This window comes from Dermochelys coriacea, chromosome 10 (assembly GCF_009764565.3).
Source record: "Dermochelys coriacea isolate rDerCor1 chromosome 10, rDerCor1.pri.v4, whole genome shotgun sequence".
Classification (NCBI taxonomy): domain Eukaryota; kingdom Metazoa; phylum Chordata; order Testudines; family Dermochelyidae; genus Dermochelys; species Dermochelys coriacea.
The window spans coordinates 61,953,291-61,977,748 of record NC_050077.1 but is presented as its reverse complement, the minus strand read 5'-3'; the positions used below and the strand labels follow the sequence as shown (position 1 = coordinate 61,977,748).

Sequence of the window (24,458 nt, the reverse complement as noted above, 5' to 3'; positions counted from 1 at the left end):
AATTAATACTTTATAATTTCCTCATTACTTTGTTACACTTTAACTATTGATGCAGATAGAGATACATATACACAAACACTATGTATATTTTTTTCATAGAATGATGTAAAAAGAGCTCTGCAAAGGTTATTAAGCTGCTGCAGATAAAAGCCTTCTGCAACAACAAATACTATTCAGCTGTATTTAAAATGTATGGCTTCCTTACTGTTTTCTTGAACTATGTCCTGGTGGAATCCTATCTCTTCTAATGTTTTGGAGAAGTCTGAGGTGGCGCCTGTACAATCTGATTTCTGTTACAAATACACACCAAATCTGATTTCTGTTACATTAAGGACTTCTCTGGTAAAATATATGGAGCAAGGAATGAAATAAGCTGTAGTTTAACAATTGGGTCTTCAAGCTTGCTTCCTTTAATAGCTGACCACTAATATTAAAGAATATTGGATCAAAGTACAATTTTAATTGAATATATATATGAGATGATATAGTGGCAGCCACAGGTTACATATTAAAAAATAAAATTGATTTGTATTCTTTTACTGGAAATATTTGTAATATGAAACTATTATAAAATATACTCATTTTAATGCATATTCAGTACAGGACAAAGCAAATTGCTGTCAGTGGCTTATATTCAAACTCCATTCATCAAACAGAATGCTTAACTCATTGGTTTGCTGTTGCGGGGATATAAAATAAAATATGAATGAATACCATTCTCCTTAACAGTGGTGATATGTTGATATGGATTATGCAATCATTTCTAATAGCTCTTTGTGATGCTGTCCATCAGATAATAATTGTCAATGTCAAGATTTAGAATAAAACAAAAAACAATGGCTTGACTCTGAGAAGTAAAAGAAAACAAATGCCTACAAATGCCAGTATTTTGAAATTATTCTGTTATACATGAACATGTATAAGGGGCCATATTTTCAAAACATGGTCTTTAACTATGCGCATGTCATTCTGCTTCTGCAGAGTGCATTGCTGCTTGTAATTAAATCAACAGAGCTGGGTGGGGAGTAGAAATTCCATTTTGCAGACGATTTCTTTCCAATTCAGAACAAACGAAAAAAATCTAAAATTCTACACAAATGAAAATTTAAAATAAAATTCATTTCAGTGCAGTTGAAACATTTCTGATTGACAAATCAAAGTGTTTAGTTTCAATTTTGACTCTTTATGTGATGTAAATTTTTTAAAGGCCATTTTAGAAAAATCAAAAAGCTTCATTCCAAAAATATTGAAATGGGATGTTTCAACACTGTTGTAATTTATTCCCTTGTTTTTTACTCCAAAACAAAATTCTGGGAAAATTAACACAATTTTATGAAATGTTATAATTTTCATAGAACTACATTTTCCAACTGAAAACTGCTAATTTTTTCTAATCAGCTGTAGAAATAAATGAGAGTTTGCTCTTGATTTCCATGGGAGCAGGATCAGGGCCAAAATTCTGAATACACCCAGAAAAAACATCATCTTCTTCTATACTTTTTCACTTTGACCTTATTTTCCCTGATGGATTCTAAAACAATTTCTATGTGCATAATCCTTAAACATGCTTCCTATCTCTGATTTCTCCACTCTTTGCGCAGACTCACATTTCCAGCTGCTTTTCTTCTTGGACATCTTACCATTATCGAGGTTCAATTTCTCTAAAATGGAATTTATCTTTTCCCCTAATTCCTCTTCTCTGCATTTCTCCTCATTAGCACTGACAACTTTAGCATCTGGGTAACTTTACTATCCTTCCTATCTCAAAGTTTCTCAACCTCAGTGTAATCCCTGGCTCTTCTATCATCTCCTTCCCCATACTTACTTTTGAAGTAGAACCAAAATCCACTGTTTTCTCACTTTCCCAAGTACTTAAGTCCTATTCCATGCCTTTGTCTTTCAACTTGAATATGGTACCCTTCTATCCTCATCTCTCCTGTTCATCCTATATTTAATGTCATTTTCCTCTCCCACCACTCTAACCCTATTTTCCCAATTTTGACTCTGATCACTGACTTGATGTCTCCTAAAAAATTCAAGCTCACCAATCTCTCATTTCCAAGGCCCTGAATAATCTTGTCTCCACCTAGTGTTGTTCTCATTTCCCCATCTGAAGTCTTGCTCCTTGTCTTATCTCATTGTTCTGAGCAATCAGTTCCTCTCCTGGCATGGGAGAGGGGAAAAGGGCACAAGGAGAGCGTGTGCCTTCCCTGCTCCTCTTAACACCCCCACACACACTTCCCCAAGGGCCACGGAGAATCACAGCCCCAGCAATTACAGGAATACAGGGACTGTGCCCCAAGACTTTAAGGTCTGGTCCACAAGTCCATTGCTACAGACATTAAGCATTGTACCTCCTTCCTCTCCCAAAGTCTCCACTGCTCAGAGCCTCTGCAGTTACTCACCATCACCATTTACCTGCTGAGTAACCAGTGGAAGTGACATCTGCTCCCTGAAAGAACCAAAAAGCTTTGAGGTGACTGAACCAGACAGTGCTGAAGAGCAAACAGTGTAAATATTCAGGCCTTTAGGGCCCTTCCCCAGCATGAGAACGTGCAACGAAGTCTGGAATAGAGAAAAGCACGGAAGACAGGAACATATTGTATGGACTGGGAGTGGAGATGGCCTCTGGAGAAAGCTAGGAATAAGAGGCAACACTGGAGGACTGGAAGCAGGAGGAAGGAAGGTGAGATTAAAGGGGCACGGGACTGGAAGAAGAGGAACTGTTTGCTGGGGATGAGCGAGAGCCCAGATGCAAGACAAAGAATGGAGGAAGAGGAGAGGAGGGACCCAAAAGCCAGTCCAGCTGGAATGCCAGAGGTGATAACAGCTGGCTCAGGAGTTGCATTGGGCTGGTCTGAATGGACATTTCAAGAGTGGATAGGGTCAGGGAATGGCAAGGGGCCCGTTTTGACATTGTGTTTAGGGGCTCCTGTGTATGACACAATGTTAATCTCCTGTTGACAGGGATGCTGGGAGGCTTAACGCATCATTTCATTTGGTAAATTTTGTGATACCCTTGGGTGAAAAGAAAAGGAGTACTTGTGGCACCTTAGAGACTAACACATTTATTTCAGCATAAGCTTTCGTGAGCTACAGCTCACTTCATCGGACGCATGCAGTGGAAAATACAGTGGGGAGATTTTATATACACAGAGAACATGAAACAATAGGTGTTGCCATACGTACTGTAACAACACTGATCAGGTAAGCTATTGAGCTATTACCATCAGGAGAGCGGGGGTGGAGGAGGTAACCTTTTGCAGTGATAATCAAGGTTGGCCATTTCCAGCAGTTGACAAGAATGTGTGAGGAACAGGGGGGGGGGGGAAGAGGGGGAATAAACATGGGGAAATAGTTTTACTTTGTGTAATGACACATCCACTTCCAGTCTTTATTCAAGCCTAAGTTAATTGTATCCAGTTTGCAAATTAATTCCAATTCAGCAGTCTCTCATTGAAGTCTGTTTTTGAAGTTTTATTGTTGAAGAATTGCCACTTTTAGGTCTGTAATCAAGTGACCAAAGAGATTAAAGTGTTCTCCGACTGGTTTTTGAATGTTATAATTCTTGATGTCTGATTTGTGTCCATTTATTCTTTTACGTAGAGACTGTCCAGTTTGACCAATGTACATGGCAGAGGGGCGTTGCTGGCACATGATGCCATATATCACATTGGTAGATGTGCAGGTGAAGGAGCCTCTGATAGTGTGGCTGATGTGATTAGGCCCTATGATGGTGACCCCTGAATAGATATGTGGACACAGTTGGCAATGAGCTTTGTTGCAAGGATAGGTTCCTGAGTTAGTGTTTTTGTTGTGTGGTGTGTGGTTGCTGGTGAGTATTTGCTTCAGGTTGGGGGGCTGTCTGTAAGCAAGGATTGGCCTGTCTCCCAAGATCTGTGAGAGTGATGGGTCGTCCTTCAGGATAGATTGTAGATCCTTGATGATGCATTGGAGAGGTTTTAGTTGGGGGCTGAAGATGATGGCTAGTGGCATTCAGTTATTTTCTTTGTTGGGCCTGTCCTGTAGTAGGTAACTTTTGGGTGCTTTTCTGGCTCTGTCAATCTATTTCTTCTCATCAGCAGGTGGGTATTGTAGTTGTAAGAATGCTTGATAGAGATCTTGTAGGTGTTTGTCTCTGTCTGAGGGGTTGGAGCAAATGCGGTTGTATCATAGAGCTTGGCTGTAGACAATGGATCGTGTGGTGTGGTCTGGATGAAAGCTGAAGGCATGCAGGTTAGCAAAGCGGTCAGTAGATTTCTGGTACAGGGTGCTGTTTATGTGACCATCGCTTATTAGCACCGTAGTGTCCAGGAAGTGGATCTCTTGTGTGGACTGGTCCAGGCTGAGGTTGATGGTGGGATGGAAATTGTTGAAATGGAAATCATGGTGGAATTCCTCAAGGGCTTCTTTTCCATGGGTCCAGAAGATGAAGACGTCATCAATGTAGCGCAAGTAGAGTAGGGGCATTAGGGGACGAGAGCTGAAGAAGCGTTGTTCTAAGTCAGACATAAAAATGTTGGCATACTGTGGGGCCATGCGGGTACCCATAGCAGTGCTGCTGATTTGAAGGTATACATTGTCCCCAATGTGAAATAGTTATGGGTGAGGACAAAGTCACAAAGTTCAGCCACCAGGTTTGCCGTGACATTATCGGGGATACTGTTCCTGATGGCTTGTAGTCCATCTTTGTGTGGAATGGTGGTGTAGAGGGCTTCTACATCCATAGTGGTTAGGATGGTGGAAGATCGGGAAGATTTCAGGAAGATCACCGATGGATTGCAGTTTCCTCAGGAAGTCAGTGGTGTCTCGAAAATAGCTGGTAGTGCTGGTAGTGTAGGGCCTGAGGAGGGAGTCTACTTAGCCAAATAATCCTGTTGTCAGGGTGTCAATGCCTAAAATGATGGTGGGGCATCCAGGATTTCCACATTTATGGATCTTGGGTAGCAGATAGAATACCCCTGGTCAGAGTTCTAGGGGTGTGTCTGTGTGGATTTGTTCTTGTGCTTTTTCAGGGAGTTTCTTGAGCAGATGGTGTAGTTTCTTTTGGTAAGCCTCAGTGGGATCAGAGGGTAATGGCTTGTAGAAAGTGGTGTTGGAGAGCTGCCTAGCAGCCTCTTGTTTGTATTCCAACCTATACATGATGACGACAGCACCTCCTTTGTCAGCTTTTTTGATTATGATGTCAGAGTTGTTTCTGAGGCTGTGGATGGCATTGTGTTCTGCACGGCTGAGGTTATGGGGCAAGTGATGCTGCTTTTCCACAATTTCAGCCCGTGCACGTCAGCAGAAGCACTCTATGTAGAAGTCCAGTCTGTTGTTTCGACCTTCAGGAGTAGTCCACCCAGAATCCTTCTTTTTGTACTGTTGGTAGGAAGGTCTGTGTGGGTTAGTGTGTTGTTCAGAGGTGTGTTGGAAATATTCCTTGAGTTGGAGACGTTGAAAATAGGATTCTAGGTCATCACAGAACTGTATCATGTTCGTGGGGGTGGAGGGGCAGAAGGAGAGGCCGCGAGATAGGACAGATTCTTCTGCTGGGCTAAGAGTATAGTTGAATAGATTAACAATATTTCTGGTTGAGTTAAGGGAACCACTGTTGTGGTCCCTTGTGGCATGTAGTAGTTTAGATAGTTTAGTGTCCTTTTTCTTTTGTAGAGAAGCAAAGTGTGTGTTGTAAATGGCTTGTCTAGTTTTTGTAAAGTCCATCCACGAGGAAGTTTGTGTGGAAGGTTGTTTTTTTATGAGAGTATCCAGTTTTGAGAGCTCATTCTTAATCTTTCCCTGTTTGCTGTAGAGGATGTTGATCAGGTAGTTCTGCAGTTTCTTTGAGAGCATGTGGCAAAAGCTGTCAGCATAGTCTGTGTGGTATGTATAGTGTAATGGATTTTTTACCTTCAGTCCTTTTGGTAGATGTCCATCCGTTTGCATTTGGAAAGGAAGATGATGTCTGTCTGTATCTGTATGAGTTTTTTCATGAAGTTGACAGATTTCCACTCTATATGGCTAAATTCAGTGCCTTGCATAATGACAGGTTTCAGAGTAGCAGCCATGTTAGTCTGTATCCGCAAAAAGAAAAGGAGTACTTGTGGCACCTTAGAGACTAACACATTTATTTGACCATAAGCTTTCGTGAGCTACAGCTCACTTCATCGGATGCATGCAGTGGGCGAAAGGAGCTCTAGAAATGCAAAGAATTATTCATATTATCATCATTTATTTATTTATTTTACAATACACACCTGCCTCTTGGCAGTGTTGCACCAATTCATATTTCGGCATTATATAATGAGGAGTCTCTTTGTTTTGACAAGAACCAGCCTTTTTGCTTTGTGCATTCTGTAAACAGAATTTTGACACAAAGAAGCACCATCTCATTGAGTAAGGCTGGGGAAACACTTGGGTTAATGAAGAATGGGCTTTAGCACTGCCTCAGTGCTACCCATTCATGCTGCTGCTCATAAAGCTGTTGCCTCCACATTCTCGTCTTCCTGTGTCAATGCACACACCTGGGAGATGGGATGACGATATACTCTAGATCTTCATATGCCAACATGAAGATAATCAATCTCAATTCTCTTGAAAAATGGAACTACTTTGAGAAAGGAGCAATGAGGACTACCAGTTGCTGTAAGGCAATGAAATCTTTAAAGCTGTATGTATAGGACATAGCTTGGGCCTTGCAGAAATATTTACATATAAAAAGGGAAAAAGTGAAATTTGTCTTCTTGTCAGTTTCATAAATAGGAAAAACAAGAACAAAACACAAACCCTTAACTCATTGCTTGCTGTTCCTTTAGAAACTTTATCAGAACTGAAAAGCACTCCTCAGTCCCATTTTAGTCTCTACCAACCATTTGTTTTCTTTTTATTCTTTTGTGCAATTTAAATATGTTCTAAAGAGTAAGCATCTCATACTGATGAGCCTCAAAAACCTATGTTTGGGGGGACATGGACTCTTAGTACCTCTGCTTTTACTGGTTTCTCTTTTCTACTGTATTTCAATCCAAAGTCCTGCAGTCTGTAAGACTTCCTCCTTTCCTCTCCTACTTACTTATCCCATCCTATTGCTCCTACTTTCTTCATATCAGAAAATGGGTTCAAAATCCTATCTTTGAGATTTTCGCAATGACCAATTTGCTGATTAAGTTTAACATTAGTAGACAGGTGATTTTTTGCACGTGCCTACATTGCCATGTTTCATGCACAATTCCCTCTGCTTCCCCCTATTTCTTTGGTCTTTCAGTGTCTGTCCTGCCCCACTATCTCTCCTCTTGAATCTCTTCTCATTCTCTCTCTCCTTAGAGCAAGTCATTCTCTAATTTTTCTCCCTCCTCATTGACTTTATCATTGCTTGTACAAATGGTCAGCATGCAAATGACCGGAAAATAGCACAAGTTGCAGAAGAGAGTGGCACTGATAGCTGTCTCTTTCTTTGTCTATTTCAAATGCTCTATCTCGCAATAGCTGCACACCAGTACGCTCACGACAGCCCAGATTTTGGTCAATGTACATCTTTTCGCTGAGTCTGGAATTCAGCCAACACAGAGAAAAGGATTTAGGAAAAGTATATTGCTTATGGAATGAGCACAGACCCGGATTTGGAACAATCAACCTCAAGGGCAAATGTGTGTGGGGGGTTATCCAAATGTGGAGTCTGGTACAGATGCTGCGTCTAAGGATAGCTTGATTCCTGAGAGAAGAATGTTCAAATATCATCAGAGTTTAGGGTTCTGCAAGAATACTTTATCCATCCATACACATTACATTAATATCAATAACAGTAGGCAGATGATACCCTCAGCAAATCAACAGAACAAGGCCAAGTTCTGATTTAAACCCATGCAATCCCAGTGAAGTTAATGGGCACAAATAGGGTTTAAGTCAGAGCAGAATTTGAACCTGGGTATTAAAAAAACAACAAAAAGCCACAGAGGGGTATTTTGCCAAATGTGAACAGATACCTGGCTGACAACGAGAAGGATCTTTGATAAAGAATTGCACAGCTACCCTCCGCCGCACACACTATCTGCACCTTCTTAATCAGGCAGCAAGACTTCACAGTGGGTGGGGGGGGGTCATTTGCTACAGATAAAGACCTTGTCACAGAATGGCTTTCCCAGGGAGAAGTGCATAAAGTACATCGTAAATGGTTTCCGCAACCAGACAGATTTCCATAATAATGTTAAATTTTTAGGAATAAAGCCCATACTACCATTTAACATCACACTGCATTTCTTCAATATTTGCATCACTTCATCAATTATTAACATTTTTAGAACAACATGACATATCTACCTGTTTATATCAGCCCACTCCATTGCTGAATACCCCACAATACTGAATACCCCACAATCTTTAAGGTATCTACCATCATAATACTCCTGTGAGGTAGAGAATTACTATTATCCCATTTTACAGATGGGGAATGGAGTCACAAAGAGGCTACAAGACTTGCCCATGGCCTCACAGGAGAAAAGCTAAACTATTTGACAGCTTTTTAGAGCTATTGCCCTTGACTGACCTCGCAGAGCAATACAGTACCACAGTGATCTGCTCGAGAAATAACTCTAGGATTCTTTCACTTCATTTAGGAAAGAGGCTAGAAGGCTTAAAACTAAAAATACATCTTTGGTTACAGAAGTCTGAGACATGTAAGAAAACTTATGAGAAGACCCCTGCTTTACTAAAGGACTGAGCCAAAGCCCATCAAAATCAGTGGAAAGATTCCAATTAATTTCAACAGGTTTTGGATCAGGCCCCAACTGAATACCCCTGAGCCTAACATAAGGAAGTGTTATCCCTGTTTTCATGTTCTTTTCTCATGGCCATTTAGGGACGGACAGTCCTTCTGATAAGGCAACAACAACACATACACATACACACACACACACACACACACTCAAAACCTATTGGGTTCTGGCAGAGAAAAAGACCAGCTATATCCTTCCTTGGGGTGCATTACTGGAATCACTTCTTTTATTAATTCTTCAGAATTATTTTTCAAAACAATATGTTACATGCCTTCTTTGCCCAGGCAACAAATAATTGTGCCTGCATTTAATTACAGGCAAAAGTAATGACATTTCTAATTAATTAATAAGTGTAATAAATAGTTAAATGTCTAAATATTATCATTTGTATCCACAAAGTTCAAGAGACAAATCTTTCTGCCTATATAATAAACTATAATCTTAAAAGATAATACTAACCTCTGTTCAAATCCTAAACTCATATCTCAGCCTTTTAAAAAAAAAAAGCTCAACTGACTTTAGTGAGCGTCTGCTGAGTAAAAACAGGTTAAATATTTCAGGATTTGGACGCTTGTTGTTAATCACAATAAACCAAAAACACAATACAATGATGATGGCAGCTAAGACACATATACTTGCTCACAGTGCATTTTCTTAACCTTGAATTATGGGTTAAAGACCTGAGACAATATTTAGCACTTACCTTGATGTCATACAACCTGAAAACTACACTACAATCCATAAAATGAGAAGTGAGAAGAAGTGCTTTATCAAATGGATGGTTAAAAATGGAATTTATACAGCATGTAGACTTAGTCTTAGATCAGTTTAATAAACTTCTAGCAACATCACTGGCTAGCCCATATGTTCTAAAAGATCTGTTGAAATAATATTCTAAGAAAAACCTTTGGCAGGAGAGTGTATCATACAGAAAACCAGTTAGTTTTATAATGTATACACAGCCTGGCTGCCTTGCTGACTATTGTAAATATATTTGTGCTACTTGCATATTATGTCAGTATAATACAATTAGCAAAAATCTAAATGGAAAAAGAGAATAAACAGTAGATTGATATGTTGTATACTGTTATAATGTACAACTTCAAACAGCTCTTCCCCTTCCTTTGTGTGTTCACAGTTACTCCACAATACTTTAAAATGGCTGCAAAATTGATATTATTTCATACCATATCCTTTTATTCAGAATAATACATGCACACAGTCTATACTAGAGGTAGTGAAAAAAGACTATATCCCATCCAATATACAGTAAATATAAATACTATGCTCATAAACATATGTAATTGTTTATGTCCTTCCAAAATTTTAGTGACTTAGTTCCTCAACTGAGTTTTGTTGACTAACCTGCATGTAACATGGTTAAAAACAAAATATAGTCATAACCAACCAAACATGCCATGAGCCAAATTCTACTCAGTTATATCAGTGTAAATTCAGAGCAACTCCATAGAATCATAGAACTGGAAGGGACCTCAAGAGGTCATCTAGTCTAGTCCACTGCACTCAAGGAAGGACTAAGTAATATCTAGACCATCCCTGGCAGGTGTTTGTCCAACCTGCTCTTAAAAATACCCAATGATGGAGATTCCTGCCTAGGCAATTTATTCCAATGCTGAACCACTCTGACAGTTAGGAAGTTTTTCCTAATATCCAACCTAAACTGTTCTTGCTGCAAGTTAAGCCCATTGCTTCTAGTCCTATCCTCAGAGGTTAAGAAGAACAATTTTTCTCCCTCCTCCTTGTAACAACCTTTTATGCACTTGACAACTGGTATCATGTCCTGTCTCAGTCTTCTCTTCTCCAGACTAAACAAACCCAATTTTTTTAGTCTTCTCTCATAGGTCATGTTTTCTAGACTTTTAATTGTTTTTGTTGCTCTTCTCTGGACTTTCTCCAATTTGTCCACATTCTTCCTGAAATGTGGAGCCCAGAACTGGACACAATACTCCAGTTGAGGCCTAATCAGCGCAGAGTAGAGCAGAAGAATTACAATACTCCTGCTAATACATCCCAGAATGATGTATGCTTTTTTTGCAACGGCGTTACACTGTTGACTCAAATTTAGCTTGTGGTCCACTATGACCCCCATTATCTAAATCATGATGAAGATATTGAACAGAACTGGACCTAGAACTGACCCCTGTGGGACCTCACTCGTTATACTCTTTCAGCATGACTGTGAACCACTGATAACTACTCTCTGGGAAGGATTTTCTAGCCAGTTATGCACCCACCTTATAGTAGCTCCATCGAGGTTGTATTTCCCTGGTTTGTTTATAAGAAGGTCATGCAAGACCGTATCAAAAGCCTTACTAAGTCAAGTTAATCTACAACTACCACTTCCCCCCATCCGCAAGACTTGTTACCCTGTCAAAGAAAGCTATCAGGTTGGTTTGACACAATTTGTTCTTGACACGATTTGTCCACTTAAGTTATGTCTTGGTGTGACTTAGGTCCAGATTTTTAGAGGTATTAAGGTGGTTCATTTTCAAAAATCTCATTTCAAAAGTGATTTAGGCACTCAGGAGCCTAAATGTTATTGATAGTGGGATTTAGAAATCTAAGTGCCTAAATCCCTTTTGAAAATGAGACTTAAGCAATGAGATGCTGAGCACAGAAACATCTATATACACCTTTAAAATCTGGGCCTTAGTCCCTAGGAATTATCATTATGACTCCACCTTAATTAGTGAAAAAGACAACTACATTTTGTAATGATCTTTTCTGTCACAATTTATATAATAAAAGTGTATTTTCACCTGCTAAAATAGACAAGGACTTGATCTAAAGTCCAACTTCTGAACATTCTTGAATTTGCAGATGTATCAATGCAGATCTAAAATTCCCAGATAGCCTCTCTGTAACGGACCAAGTCAAAACCCCAGATTCTAAGAAAGTTTGGATCCAAATCCAGACCTGAACTTTGGTGCTGGGACTTTCATAAATTATTCTGTCCCCAACCTCTTCAGGATAAAATGATTAAAAAGATCTCCAGTGTAAGCAAAATATAACTTCATAAGTGATAATTTATCAAAGCTTTAGCATTTTGTATTAATACAACAGTCCAAGTTATGGAAGATGTAATTTTTCTTTGTGGCCTGAAACATGCATCACTGATCATTTTTAGTGTCCTGGAACAAGTAGATTGGTAACAAATTTTCATGACAGAAACACACACTCAATGAGATTATAAATTAGCTTCCTCAGAGAAGTCTCACTAATAAGATTAGATCTAAAATTTAGGTCACTTAATTTTAAGACTCAGCTAATGGGATAAAAAAATGGATATCACTTCATAACATAAATTCAGATTCAATCTTTTCCCACCATAAACATTAGCACCATTATAAAGTTACGACGATTAAGTTTGTTGTAAAATGATATGATCCAACTGTAAAATTAATTTGATTGCTTATTGTATAGGCTCTAGTGCTAAAAAAAGAAAAGATTCCATATCACATTACAAAGTTATAAAGTTTAAGCAATTAATTTTTTAGTATAGTATAAGCCTATTCTCAATGAAAAAAGATAAATTTTAAAATCTCTTCATTTCAAATTTGTAATATTCATCTCCAAACATACTTGTTTTGTTTGTTTTCAATTCTATTAACTATTAAAAACATTTTAACAAAACAATCCTCACCTTTTCTTCTTTAATGTTTATTACTTAAATATAATAATAATAGAATGTGGATGTCCTTTGAATACCTGACAATTGTATGAGAAAATTGATAGGCTGGTAGGTCAGAAACAGGGCACTTGGCTTGTCTTCTAGCAAAATAATATATTATGAACTCATATTCTTAACATGTTTTAAGTACTAGAAAAAGTTGTGATGAAAGAATATGCCAATAAATTTTGCACTTACTCGGCAAGGGAATGTTTTTAATGCATTTCGCCATCTGCTCTGTCTGCTCATTTTTTGCCAGTGTCTGCACCTCACCATTTCCATTGTCTACCATGGTCACTGGTTGATTGCTGATTGATGTCTTTTTCAAGGTTTTCATACTTATTTGTACTTCTGCCAGTAGCGCTGCTTGTATCACCTCAATAATCTGTCATGAATGCAGATTATTAGTGGAAGATATTTGTATTTTTAATTATTTACATGGTTTTTTCAAATGCTGATATTAGAAACACAATTTAAGACAACTTTAATAGTTGTCATTAGAAAGTCAACATTTGCCAATAGTTGCCACCTAGTGATAAATGAGATACCACCACTTTCCTTCCCATACCTAGATTAAGAAGTAACAGTTAACTGGATAGTAGCTGGGTGGTATCTGTTGTCAATGATGACTATCGTACAGCACGAGTTTTTAATTTTCACTAGCTTTATGTAAGGGGACTGTTGCCCCCTTACTAACATTCAGTGGGGGTGGGGGTTTAGTTGCTAGCTCCCAGTACTAAAAAGGGGGAAGGGTCAATGGGGAATCAGGACCCTGAGACTGACAGCCCGCAGGAACAATGAGGAGAGGCCAATGCTACAAGTCAGCCTGAATGACAGGGTGGGAAGGCTAATCAGAGAGTCTGGAGGCCAGGGAGTTCCCGTCCTCCATGTGAGCTGCATTTGCTTGGGTCAGACAGAGTGGGGCCAAGCTAAGGAGAAAGCAGGGGCCCAAGCTAAACTGGGGAGCAGAGTTGTGCCAGATCCAGAGGGACCAGAAAAGCAGCCCAGAGAGAGCAGACTTGCCTTGGGAGCAGAGCTGCAGCAACCAGAGCCAGAGGGGCCAGAAAAGCAGCCCACGAAGCAGGTCAGTGCTGGGAGCAGAGTCACAAAAGCAGCCTGCAGAGCAGACCTGTCCTGGGAGCAGAGCTGCAGCAACCAGAGCCAGAGGGGACAAAGAAGCAGCCCAGGGAGCTGGAGGCAGAGCAGCAGCAGCAGCAGCACTGAGACAGAGTGGTGCAGCTGGGGCTGGAGCAGTCTGGAGCTGAGTGCGGTGAGCAGCTAAGGAGACCGAGAGGGATCCTGGGCAGCAGGCCCAGCACAGGGAGACGCCTCAGCCAAGAAGCTCTGCAGGCCAGGCTTGGATCGTAACCCTGACAGAGCGGGGGGGAGACACTGGGAAGAAGGGTCCTGCCACTTAGAGCCTGAGAGTGTGTGGCCACCACCAGAGCAAGTGTCCAACCTACCGCATCCCTGCAGCATAGCCAGGGCCTGAGAAGAAGGCCTGGGACTTACAAGGAACAGCCTGTGAACTACCCTGACGTTCCAGAGATGCTGTTTGTGATGTTCCCTGCCACAGAGCGGGGTGATGTGTTTCCTTTAACCTTTCCCATTTTTCCTTATTATTTTTAAAATTAATTGTTGATTAAATAACTTGCATTTGCTTTCACTTGTATGTAATGGTCAGTGGGTCAGAGAAGTGCCCAATGCAGAGAGAGTACCCTGGTGTGGGGACACCCTAGCCCCTGTCCTAGGTGACTACAGCAGGGTTGGGGGTCGAGCCCCCCAGGAATCCTGGGCCCAGCCTTGTTGGGGTTACGAGGACTCTGCCAGACAGGAGAGTGGAAGGGGAGTCCTCAAGGGCCGGGAGGCCACTGGGTAAAGGAAGTGGGAGCGAGGACTCAGATCCTTTCGCTAGCCCACTTCACCGGGGTAGTACAGAAGCCAGGAAAGTTTCTACAATCGCGGGACTAGTCCCCTGCTTACATTTACTATAAACTAAAAGCTCCAGTAAATTAGTATACTAGAGATTTGTGGGTCAGATTTTTAGCTCGTGTAAATCGGCATAGCTTCATTGACATCAATAAAACTTGCCAAATTTACACCAGCTGGGGATCTGACTCGGTATGATTAGTCTGAAAATTCTCCAATTTGTTACATGCTGTGGGCAGCAACGAGTAATGACTGCGTAAGGACTTCATGATTTGGCTCTGTCTTCTTAGAATTCCAGTTGTTTAATCTAAGTTGCATAAATGTTTTGCTATTAGCACTGGTATCATATGCCTGCAGCTGCACCTCAGCCAGGTCGGTGCTATATTCTTTTTCAAAAGGAAGGAGAAGAAAGCACTCCACAGAACTCCCGTTACGCTAAAGGAAAGGTTACATATCTGCTGGAATTACGATTGGCCTACAATGTGAGTTCAGCAGTATGTTCTGGCAGTTGATTATTTCTGCCCTTTCTTGGTGGTGTCACTGCATTTCAATATGAATTAAACACAGAAAATCTATTTTGAATTAATAAGGCTGAACTTTTTGAATTAAATCTATTACAGCATGGGAATTCTGTTAAAGCTTTTGTAGTACTCCTTCAGCCTTGTGCCTAGGTGCCACAGAATGGTTTAAAAATACCCCCAATGCTCTGAGACTCACTGGCTGGAAAACATAAATGTTTCAATATCAAGGTATAAATTGGCTGAGATTCAACACACAACAGTTAATTGCTTTTGTGTGTTTAAGGCTTGACATGTTTTCACATATTTTAATGTGTTAAATTTCCACATGATTTTGGATGACACCTTAAGCCCCACACCCTATCTTCTCTGCTGGGAGATTAAAAATCTCATAGATCTTTTAATGAGAAAAGGGCTTTTTTCAGGAGTTCTTTTCTAAAATGTCTCTTTCTTCAACTGTAGTACACAAAGCTTTGTATTGGTTGACTGCTGCCCTGCATCCTAGAGATGGCTGCATTTCAGTGTTGCATGGTATACATGTAAAGACAGATACTTGTGTCTGGCTGTGCTGTGCTCAGTGCAAGACATGATAGGAAGGGAGAAAAGGAGGCATTACATCACCGTTGCAATTCCCCAAATCTGGGGATAACAAGGGGCCAGGTCCCCTCCAATGCAGTATGGAGCAGCCTTAGAACTACTCTAACCATTCTTCTGGCCACAGGTTGCCAAATCTCAAGGCACTCTTTCCATTCACTCAACAAACCTGCTATATTACACATAGGGGCCAGGAACATATAATGTGGAGCTGGCTATGCTAGCTTTAATCATTTGGGAATTCCTGTATCCAAAGGGAATCCCCAGTCAACTGGTAGTCAGCCTTCCATCCTCTTTGCTGTAAAGAAGCAGCACAAAGGGGGCCAGGATCTGGCCCATCCAGTTTGTAAAATATCTTTGGGATCATTCATGATGAATGATACAATGAAAATATTTGTTAAACCCTTGCAGTCTCTTTACTCAGTCCACACAGGTAGGATTTGTGCTCTCTCTCTCTCTTTCTCCCCACATTACTGGAACTTTAAAATTCCATATCATCTACAGAACAGAATGTCTTTTTTTCTTTTGTTTTTCCATTTACAGGAATTAAGTATTACACAAAGTCATTCATTCTTCAGGGCAGGAAATTGCCTGCAGACCAACAAGGATGTTAAGGCTTCAGGACTGTAGAGCTGAGAGACATTCACGTATACACACACTTCTTTAGAGGAGGCCAGTTATGAATTTAGGCTAGTGTGAGGTAAGAGCTAGGTCACTGGAGACTGATTGGAATAGATGCAGAGTCAGCACATCACCCTACAGTCTAGCCCTGCTTGCCCCCAGGCTGACCTTTCTCACCTTTTTGACTGCACTAAATCCCTATTCCGGACAGATGTACTTCTATCAAGAGCCCACAGTGTAGGAGTGAACTGAGTAAATTCAAAGGAGTGAATCCAGCTCTTTTGTGTTTTGTCAAAACACAAACACTCCAACTATTTATTAAAAAGTGTTTTATTTTGCAGGAACTTTCCTTATGTTGTAGAGAAACAACAACAAAAATGGAGATTTAGTTTGTATTAGACATAACCAAAATGAAAGCCACAGATCTAAACAACGCTGAACTTTGGGCATTTCAGATCTAGACCCTGCAGCTGGCTCCTGAAATAAATCCAGACTCTTTAAGAAGGAGAAGCAAACACAAAGATGCTGTCATTGTTCTATGACTACTTCTGGCAGAAAATAAAAAATTGACAGGGGTTCTCAGAAGAGCTGTGGGTAGTTTGTAGAAAAACATGTTCCTTGTGTTGATAAGACACAGTGCATACAGCCTAAAAATTATCTGCTTTTCATGGTTTTCTGATCTGCTAAGAATCTGTCATAAGTCTGGATCAGATATTCATTGCCTGAATTACTACTGTGTACACTGGCCAAGGGACATTTTGTAATGTGTAATTTCCTCTAACATCTTAGAATGGAATAAAAAGTGTAGCAAAATGGCACAACATGATATTGTGAAGGCACTTGTAAATCTCTGCATGCAGCTTGTCTATCACTTTGTCGAATACATATTTCCGCATCACTCTGTGTGGTTTCACATCTTCAGCTATGCCCCCTCTCTGGACATTTCCCAACAACATGAATATCTCTTCTAACTTTGTCAGTGAATTCAAAATTTCCCTTCAAGAGTTTCACCTGTTTCTACCAATAGACCCTCTTCAGAGCTTTCCACCAGTATCTCTTTATTACCTTTGTGCTAATTTCTACTACATATCTATCTAGACTCCATTTTTGTTATGAGGGATGAATTCTGTATTCTGTTACTACTAATGTGTTTGCCCAAACTAGCAATGGGACAATTCCTGTACTTTTGCAAGCATTGTTGCAAATATTAGCTGCTTTTAACATTGGATAGTGGGTGGGAACCTATGGCAATATCTTCATGGTGACATGGTCATTAGAAATAATTGTGTTCTGAGGAGGTCTCACAGAGCATAGGTGGTATTTTTTCAGCAATAAATATGGATACCAAAGCAGAGAAGGCAACGGTCTGACGATCAGGACCTGCACCAGCAACACTACACAACGGTTCAGCAACAAAAGTGAAGAAGAGGTGTAATAACTGTGCTTACCACATCTGTATGAAATTATACTGACAGCTCTTTCCACAATTTAGCAATTACTTTGAATGGCTACTATTCTCTTTGTTAGGACTGGACCAGGGAAAGAGAGCATAAGAAGCTGCTTCCATACTTGTCAGGCCATAAACTCCACAGAAGTAAACAGCTGGTCTTCTAAAAACCATATACCTGCTGCACTCATTCCATGCCATCAAAAGACTGTGGAGGGGAACGAAGGGGCTATGTAGGAGGGTTGCTAACTGTCTAATCGCACAAACCCAAACAACCTTGCCCCACACTTTCCCAAGGCCACACCCCTGCCCTGCACCTTCTCCAAGGCCCCCCTCCCTCCGTCACTCACTCTCCCCCATCCTCACTCATTTTCACGGGCTGGGGCAGGGTGCTGGCATGTGGGAGGGGGTGGGGGCTCTGGGTTGGGGCCGAGGGCTTCGGAGTGTGGGAGGGGGCTCCGGGCTGAGCCTAGGGCAGGGGGTTGGGGTGCAGGAGGGAGTCTGGGGTGCAGGCTCTGGGAGGGAGTTTGGGTGTGTGGGGGGGAAAGGGCTGGGGAAGGGGGTTGGGGTGCGGGTGAGGGAGAGGGGCGCAGGCTCCAGCTGGGTGCTGCTTAGCTCAGGCAGCTCCCGGAAGCAACCAACATGTCAAGCTAGGCTCATGGGCAGCCAGGCAACTCTGCGCGCTGCCCCTGCCTGCAGGCACCACCCCCTCAGTTCCCATTGGCCGCAGTTCCTGGCCAATGGGAGCTGCAGTTTTGGCACTCGGGGTGGAGGCAGTGTGCAGAGATCCTCTGGCCATCCCTGCGCCTAGGAGTCAGAGGGACATGCCAGTCACTTCTGGGAGCCGTGCAGAGCCAGGGGAGATAGGGAGCCTGCATTAGCCCCATTGTGCTGCCTACCAGATTTATAGTAGCATATTAAAATCTCCCAGATTGGTTTCAGTAGCCACCGGGAGATCGATTCCGATTCCAGGAGACTCCAGGTCAATCTGAGAGGGTTGGTAACTCTCTATAAATCCCAGCAGGCTTGCAATATCTACGCTGTCTGGTTTGATGTTTTTTATAGTCAGAGACATTGGCAACCATCATCCCACTGAAACAGGAGAGGAGATGGAGGCGTGGGAGGGTGGAGGGAACCACTAGCCACAAGAAGCTGCACTGTGCTAAACCATATTCTTCTTAACATGCTTGGGAGATTTTACCTACAGCCTCTCCAACCCACAGAACAGACTGTATGTGACTGTGTGCAAAGGGAACCCTCTGGCTATTAACTGTAGGCACAATTTTACAGGCCCAAATAACTGTAGGCACATTTTATAGCTTTACAGTACTTAGGTTTCTAAGTGCTCCAAAACATGCACCAGTTAGCCACTGGGGTTGTGGGACCTTCAAAATCAGGTCCTAAATTTTAATAACAAAGGTTCTAAAAACACTTTTTGGGATTGAGGACTACTGGGAAACACAAAAAACAATTTTGTTTTAAAAAATATAATAATACACACATAGAAAGATTACATATCAAATGTCATAGTATAGTGTGAATATAAATTTATTTTATTACTATTATCCAGACAAGAGGCTCTGTTTATTCCAACGCATAGACATTACATTGCATAACAGTTAAGATTGCTCAAATATAACTAACACCTGTTCAAACATTAAAAAAACATAGGAAATCTGGTTATATCAGACACCCCACATAGCAACAAATCAACAATTTACAATATGCATTCTTAATCCAGCTAGACCAGAACAACTGGGAATACAGAACGAGTATCTTTTATTTTTCTGACTGGTATGATTAACAAAATAATAACTTTACAAATAAACTCTAAAATTGCAAAGGGAATGGATTACCCAGTGTTAGGGTAGTCAGTTTATTGCTAGGGAGATAGGGAGTTTCATGGAGTTCTGTCCATTTCCTGGTAGACAGGTAAACATATTAAGGCCCTGCTCCTGCAATGTGTAGTGTGCAGGCAGGCTGCTGAACCCACATAGAGCTCTGCTTCCTTCAGTGGAACTCTGTGCAGGCACAGGAGTCTGCTTGTGTGCTATATGCCACATGACCAGTTCCTAGATGTACTTATTTTGGCTCCAACACTGCAAAACTTTATGTATGTACACTTCACGCAATGTGAGTGGGACCGCTGACTAATAATAATATCATGTATAAGGCACTACCACAGTTACACTAAATGGCAGTCTTCGCAGAGAGACCAAGAACTGGATGGGAAGGGAGATACAAAGACTGAGCTATCCTCTTTCCTATAGCTATAAGGTCCCTCCAGGTCAAGAATTGAGGATCATTGTAGGAACAGTGTGGGGAAGCTTGCCGATACTGTAACTGTTCTGTGGATAGATAAAGGATAGATAGTCTCCAGGGATTATCAGTCTGGTATCTTTCATAAGGACTAATGTCACACAAGAAGATTTTGAAAGACGTGGGAACAGGACAGGGAGAACCAGGTAGTGGGGAGAACTGCATTTTTCTATTTGAAATGACTCAAGGAGGGTATTTGAAATTCCAAATGAAGGAACAGGGAGGAGAGACTTGAGCATTTAACATTTCAAAGCTAAGGAGCCAAGGAGAATAGGGAGACAATTTTTTTAAAAAACTTAAGAAGGATTCTCAACAGAAATTCTTTAATATATCTTTCTTCCTGCTAACAGTCAGCAACAGGAACAACATAGTTTGATGCACTATGGACTGACTGACCTGTGGGGAGGGAACTGTTCTTTGGAATGCAGGTTTTTATTGTTCAGATTTGTAACTAGATCCTGCATAACAACTACAATATAAATTAATGCATTAAATAAAAATACGATCCAATACTCATTGCACAGATAAAGAGGGAAATAAACTACATTTAGTGTGAAATATTAGCAGACAAGAATAGCAAAACAACCATTTCATATATTAAATGCTATAGGGCAGATAGTCCAGTACACGAGAAGAGTGAGGGAATATAGCTATTAGGACAATGTGGCAAGAGGGTATTACATTTCATTTGAAAGAGCAATGAGCCAAGTGGTAGTAAAAGACCAAATAAAATTTCCTTTAAAATGATGTGAGATAGAAAGGCATGTACCTATGCAATATTAGTGTAAAAAGAAAACCCATCTCAAATTAAATAAACATTTTAAAAATACAAAAGTAAAGCCATAATTCTTGCCATGTACAATGGATTCTGAAAACATTAACTCTGCTTGAATTTTGTCCTCATTTGAACACAGCATTAAGCAAGCTTTGCTCTTCAACTTTCTCTCTGTGTGTAGCCAAACTGCTGTGAATATTGTAACATCTAAAATCATTTGTGATATTGGCAATAGGGGCCTCATGTCATCAGCTATTAAACCAACTCTCATTCATGCTTTATTGATGGTAGGCTAGCTCTGTTAACCCCTTCACTTCAGGAAGCATAGGCTCATGGCCAACGCATTAATAAAGGAAGATCTGAGGAATGGGTTGAGTAGACAGCTGGTCACTCTGATAGATGTGTCCCAAACCACTCTTCAGAGCTGAAGGTTTTTGCCCATAGTTGCAGCACCTCTTACGAGGTGTCTTTGTCAATACTCAGTCACATTTAGTGGGTGCCTCTGACTTCCGCATACCCGCCGAAATGCTTTGTACTGACTGACACAGTGTCTGCTTACAAACACAGCTGCAGCTGCCACAAAGACCTCTGGGCATATCTGAGAACTAAGGAAACCTGCTGCAAATGGCTGAACAGGGACTTCTGCCTCAATAATGACGCAGAAGTCTGATTGTTGCTGAAGTAGGCAGGCTACCGGGAGATCTTTTCTGGATGTTAGGATGCTAAATCCACTCATGTGTCCATGTTTCTAAGATCAGTCATGGTTTTAATTCAGCTTCCACTCTATTAGTTGGAAAGTACAAATGGAGAGACCACAAACTTCTTGGATATATGTCTTCCAATCCCCAAATGCAAGAGATCAAAATGTTTCAGAGGCTGAGCAGATGAGAGTGCTATTATGTGGCTTTCACCTGACAATTGCAGTTAGTGACACTGACCTCCTATATTTGACTTTTCATTGAAAGGATTCCAAAGAGAGAAATGGGCTTTGGGGGAATGTTGAACTAATAACATGGAAGATGATAGGACAGAGAAAGAGAATTAATAATCCTTAATAACTGAGGTACATCAGGAGTGTACAAGAGGAAGTGCTGAATTCACTTGGATGTGCATGTTTGCAGACACTACTGCTATCTATTATGGCTAACAGTACGGTACAGAGTATTATTTCTACTGTTCCATGAATACTTCTCAGCTGTAAAGCGGTATTCTTCTCATTGATACACGTGCCATTTGAAATGCAGTATTGGCTACATACTATTATAGAAAATTCAGCAACAGAGTAAAAAAGACAAGGAATAAGTTTATAACAGATACTTGACTCCTTCAGAGCCAACTCTCTTGTGGATGCAGTGTTGCAAACCTCAAACTCATACTCCTGAACACCAAATGATCCAGATCACAATGCAGGATCCACTATGTATCTATTGTCAGTATGACATTGTGATGTGGGGGGGGCCTCACCCCCGGAAGCTCAGTGCAGCAGCGCAATTACATCTCTATCTCAGTTTCCCCTAGTGGGATTCAATAAATCCAACATTGTTTATGTATATTTCATAGATTTCATAGACTTTAAGGCCAGAAGGGACCATTATGATCAACTAATCTTAACCCCAGCATAACAGAGGCAAGAGAATTTCTCCTACTGGTTCCTGCATCCAGCCCAATAACTTGTGGTTGAACTAGATGGAGTAAATCATCTAGAAAGATACCACTCTTGATCTAAAAACTCCATGTGATGAAGAGTGCATTTCAAGATTGGTGTGGGATGGAATCCAAAGACAGGCATTTGAAAGGTATGTTTCTATAGCCTCATAAGAAGATTATTTAGGCCCCTGAATTGAACTTAATGGTATGGAGGAGACATGCAGATGTAAATGACTCTGGATCATAGGTGGTTAAAAGCACGTATTGTTAAAGGAAGACGGATGCTAATTTAAACAAATATTTTGGAGCAATGTACATGCAAGATGGTTTGTGTGACAAGCAGTTTTGCCTGAAGCATAGCTGAGTGGCTGCAGCCCCCCAAAGCATGGAGTGAACTGATCACAACATATGCCTTGCTATGTGTTGAGCCAATCTGAAAATGCTGCCAACTACTATTTTTTAATATAAGAATTGTTTGCTTTTTCCTATTTAATTTTTTTCTTTCTACAAGAGACAAGATTTCCTTTTCCAGTTATGGGTAATGATATTAATAACACATATGGATAATTATTAATAATCATAGGACCGGAAGGGACCTCGAGTGGTCTTCTAGTTCAGTGCCCTGCACTGAGGCAGGACGAAGTATTGTCTAGACCATCCCTGACAGGTGTTTGTCTAACTCGTTCTTAAAAACCTCCAATGATGGAGACTCTACAACCTCCCTAGGTATTTTGTTCCAGTACTTAACCACCCTGACAGTTAGGAAGTTTTTCCTAATATTCAACCTAAATCTCCCTTGCCGCAATTTAAGCCCATGCTCCTTGTCCTATCCTCAGTGGTTAAGAAGAACAATTTGTCAATCTCCTTTTTATAACTACCTTTTGTGTACTTGAAGACTGTATCATATCCCCCTTTAGTTTTCTCATTTCCAGACTAAACACGAATAGTTTTTTCAATCTTTCCGCATAGGTCATGTTTTCAAGACCTTTAATCATTTTTGTTGCTCTCCTCTGGACTTTTGACAATTTTTTCACATCTTTCCCAAAGTGTGGTGCCCAGAACTGGACACAGTACTCCAGCTGAGGCCTTACTAGTGCTGAGTAGAGGAGAAGAATTACTTCTCGTGACTTGCTTACAACACTCCTCTAATACATCCCAGAATGATGTTTGACTTTTTGCAACAATATTCCATTGTTGACTCATATTTAGTTTGTAATTCACTATAACCCCCAGGCTCTTTTCTGCAGCACTCCTTCCCATGCAGTCGTGTCCCATTTTTTATTTATGCAATTGACTATTCCTTCCTAAGTGCAGTGCTTTTGCACTTGTCCTCATTGAATTTCATCCTATTTAATTCAGAACATTTCTCCAGTTTGTCAAAATCATTTTGAATTCTAATCCTGTCCTCCAAAGGGCTTGCAACCCCTCCCAGCTTCGCATCATCAGCAAACTTTCTAAATGTACGCTCTATGGTGCGCCTCTAGGGTCCAGTTTATTTAATCCAAAGGTGGAATGTTGTACAACTAGGCTGCCACCCCAGCATCTCTAGATGGAGAGGAAGGGGCTGAGTTAACTTTAGTCCATGAACCCCGCTTATGTCCAGGCCCCTTACCAAAGAGGCTCTCTTTGCCTGGGACCATCTTCTGGAGCCAGGACCTCTTGTCTTCAGCTGAGGAAGGGTCTCTCCTCTTGGATTAAGGTCCCTACAGAGATCAAACCACAACAACCCTTCCTTGGAAAAGCACATAATTCCCCTGATCTGAGCTTTTGTTACTACCTGGTGAACTCCTTCCATTGGGACCAGGCTTCACTGAGGCTTGGCATTCATAGATCCTCCACTTTGGAGTCTCTGCCACCTAGGAGTATTATACTTTGGTTTCCTTCCCTGGTGAGCCTCTTTCCAGGTCCCCCCTGAGAAGACCTCCCTTTAGGAACTTCCTCTTTCTACATTCTAGGGACAGTTCCTCTTCACAGGAACCTCTGTTCTCTAGCCACTGGGAGTAGGTTCCTTTTATTATGCCCAAGTTCTTTCCTGTCTAATTATCTGCCTCCCAGCTACTCAGTTAATTAGTCCCAGATGATCCCTTCCTGAGTTGCCTCATTTCCCCTTGTGAAGCCTGCCAGAGGTAGGCTGAGCCCTTGACCTCTTCAGAGGAGCCACCTATCC

General features: G+C 41.0%; 1 protein-coding gene across 4 annotated transcripts in view; it reads right to left on the bottom strand.

The window, feature by feature from the left end:
* Nucleotides 1–24,458, bottom strand: part of WDR72 (WD repeat domain 72) — a 177,053-nt gene that overhangs the window by 56,282 nt on the left and 96,313 nt on the right. For all 4 annotated transcript variants that reach the window (XR_006274743.1, XM_038419478.2, XM_043493799.1 and 1 more), the window contains one exon: nucleotides 12,640–12,826. Coding sequence is in view for 3 of the 4 variants with exons in the window: in XM_038419478.2 (XP_038275406.1) it covers nucleotides 12,640–12,826 (187 nt within the window). In the remaining variant the exon portion in view is untranslated. The remainder of the gene's footprint in view (nucleotides 1–12,639; nucleotides 12,827–24,458) is intronic.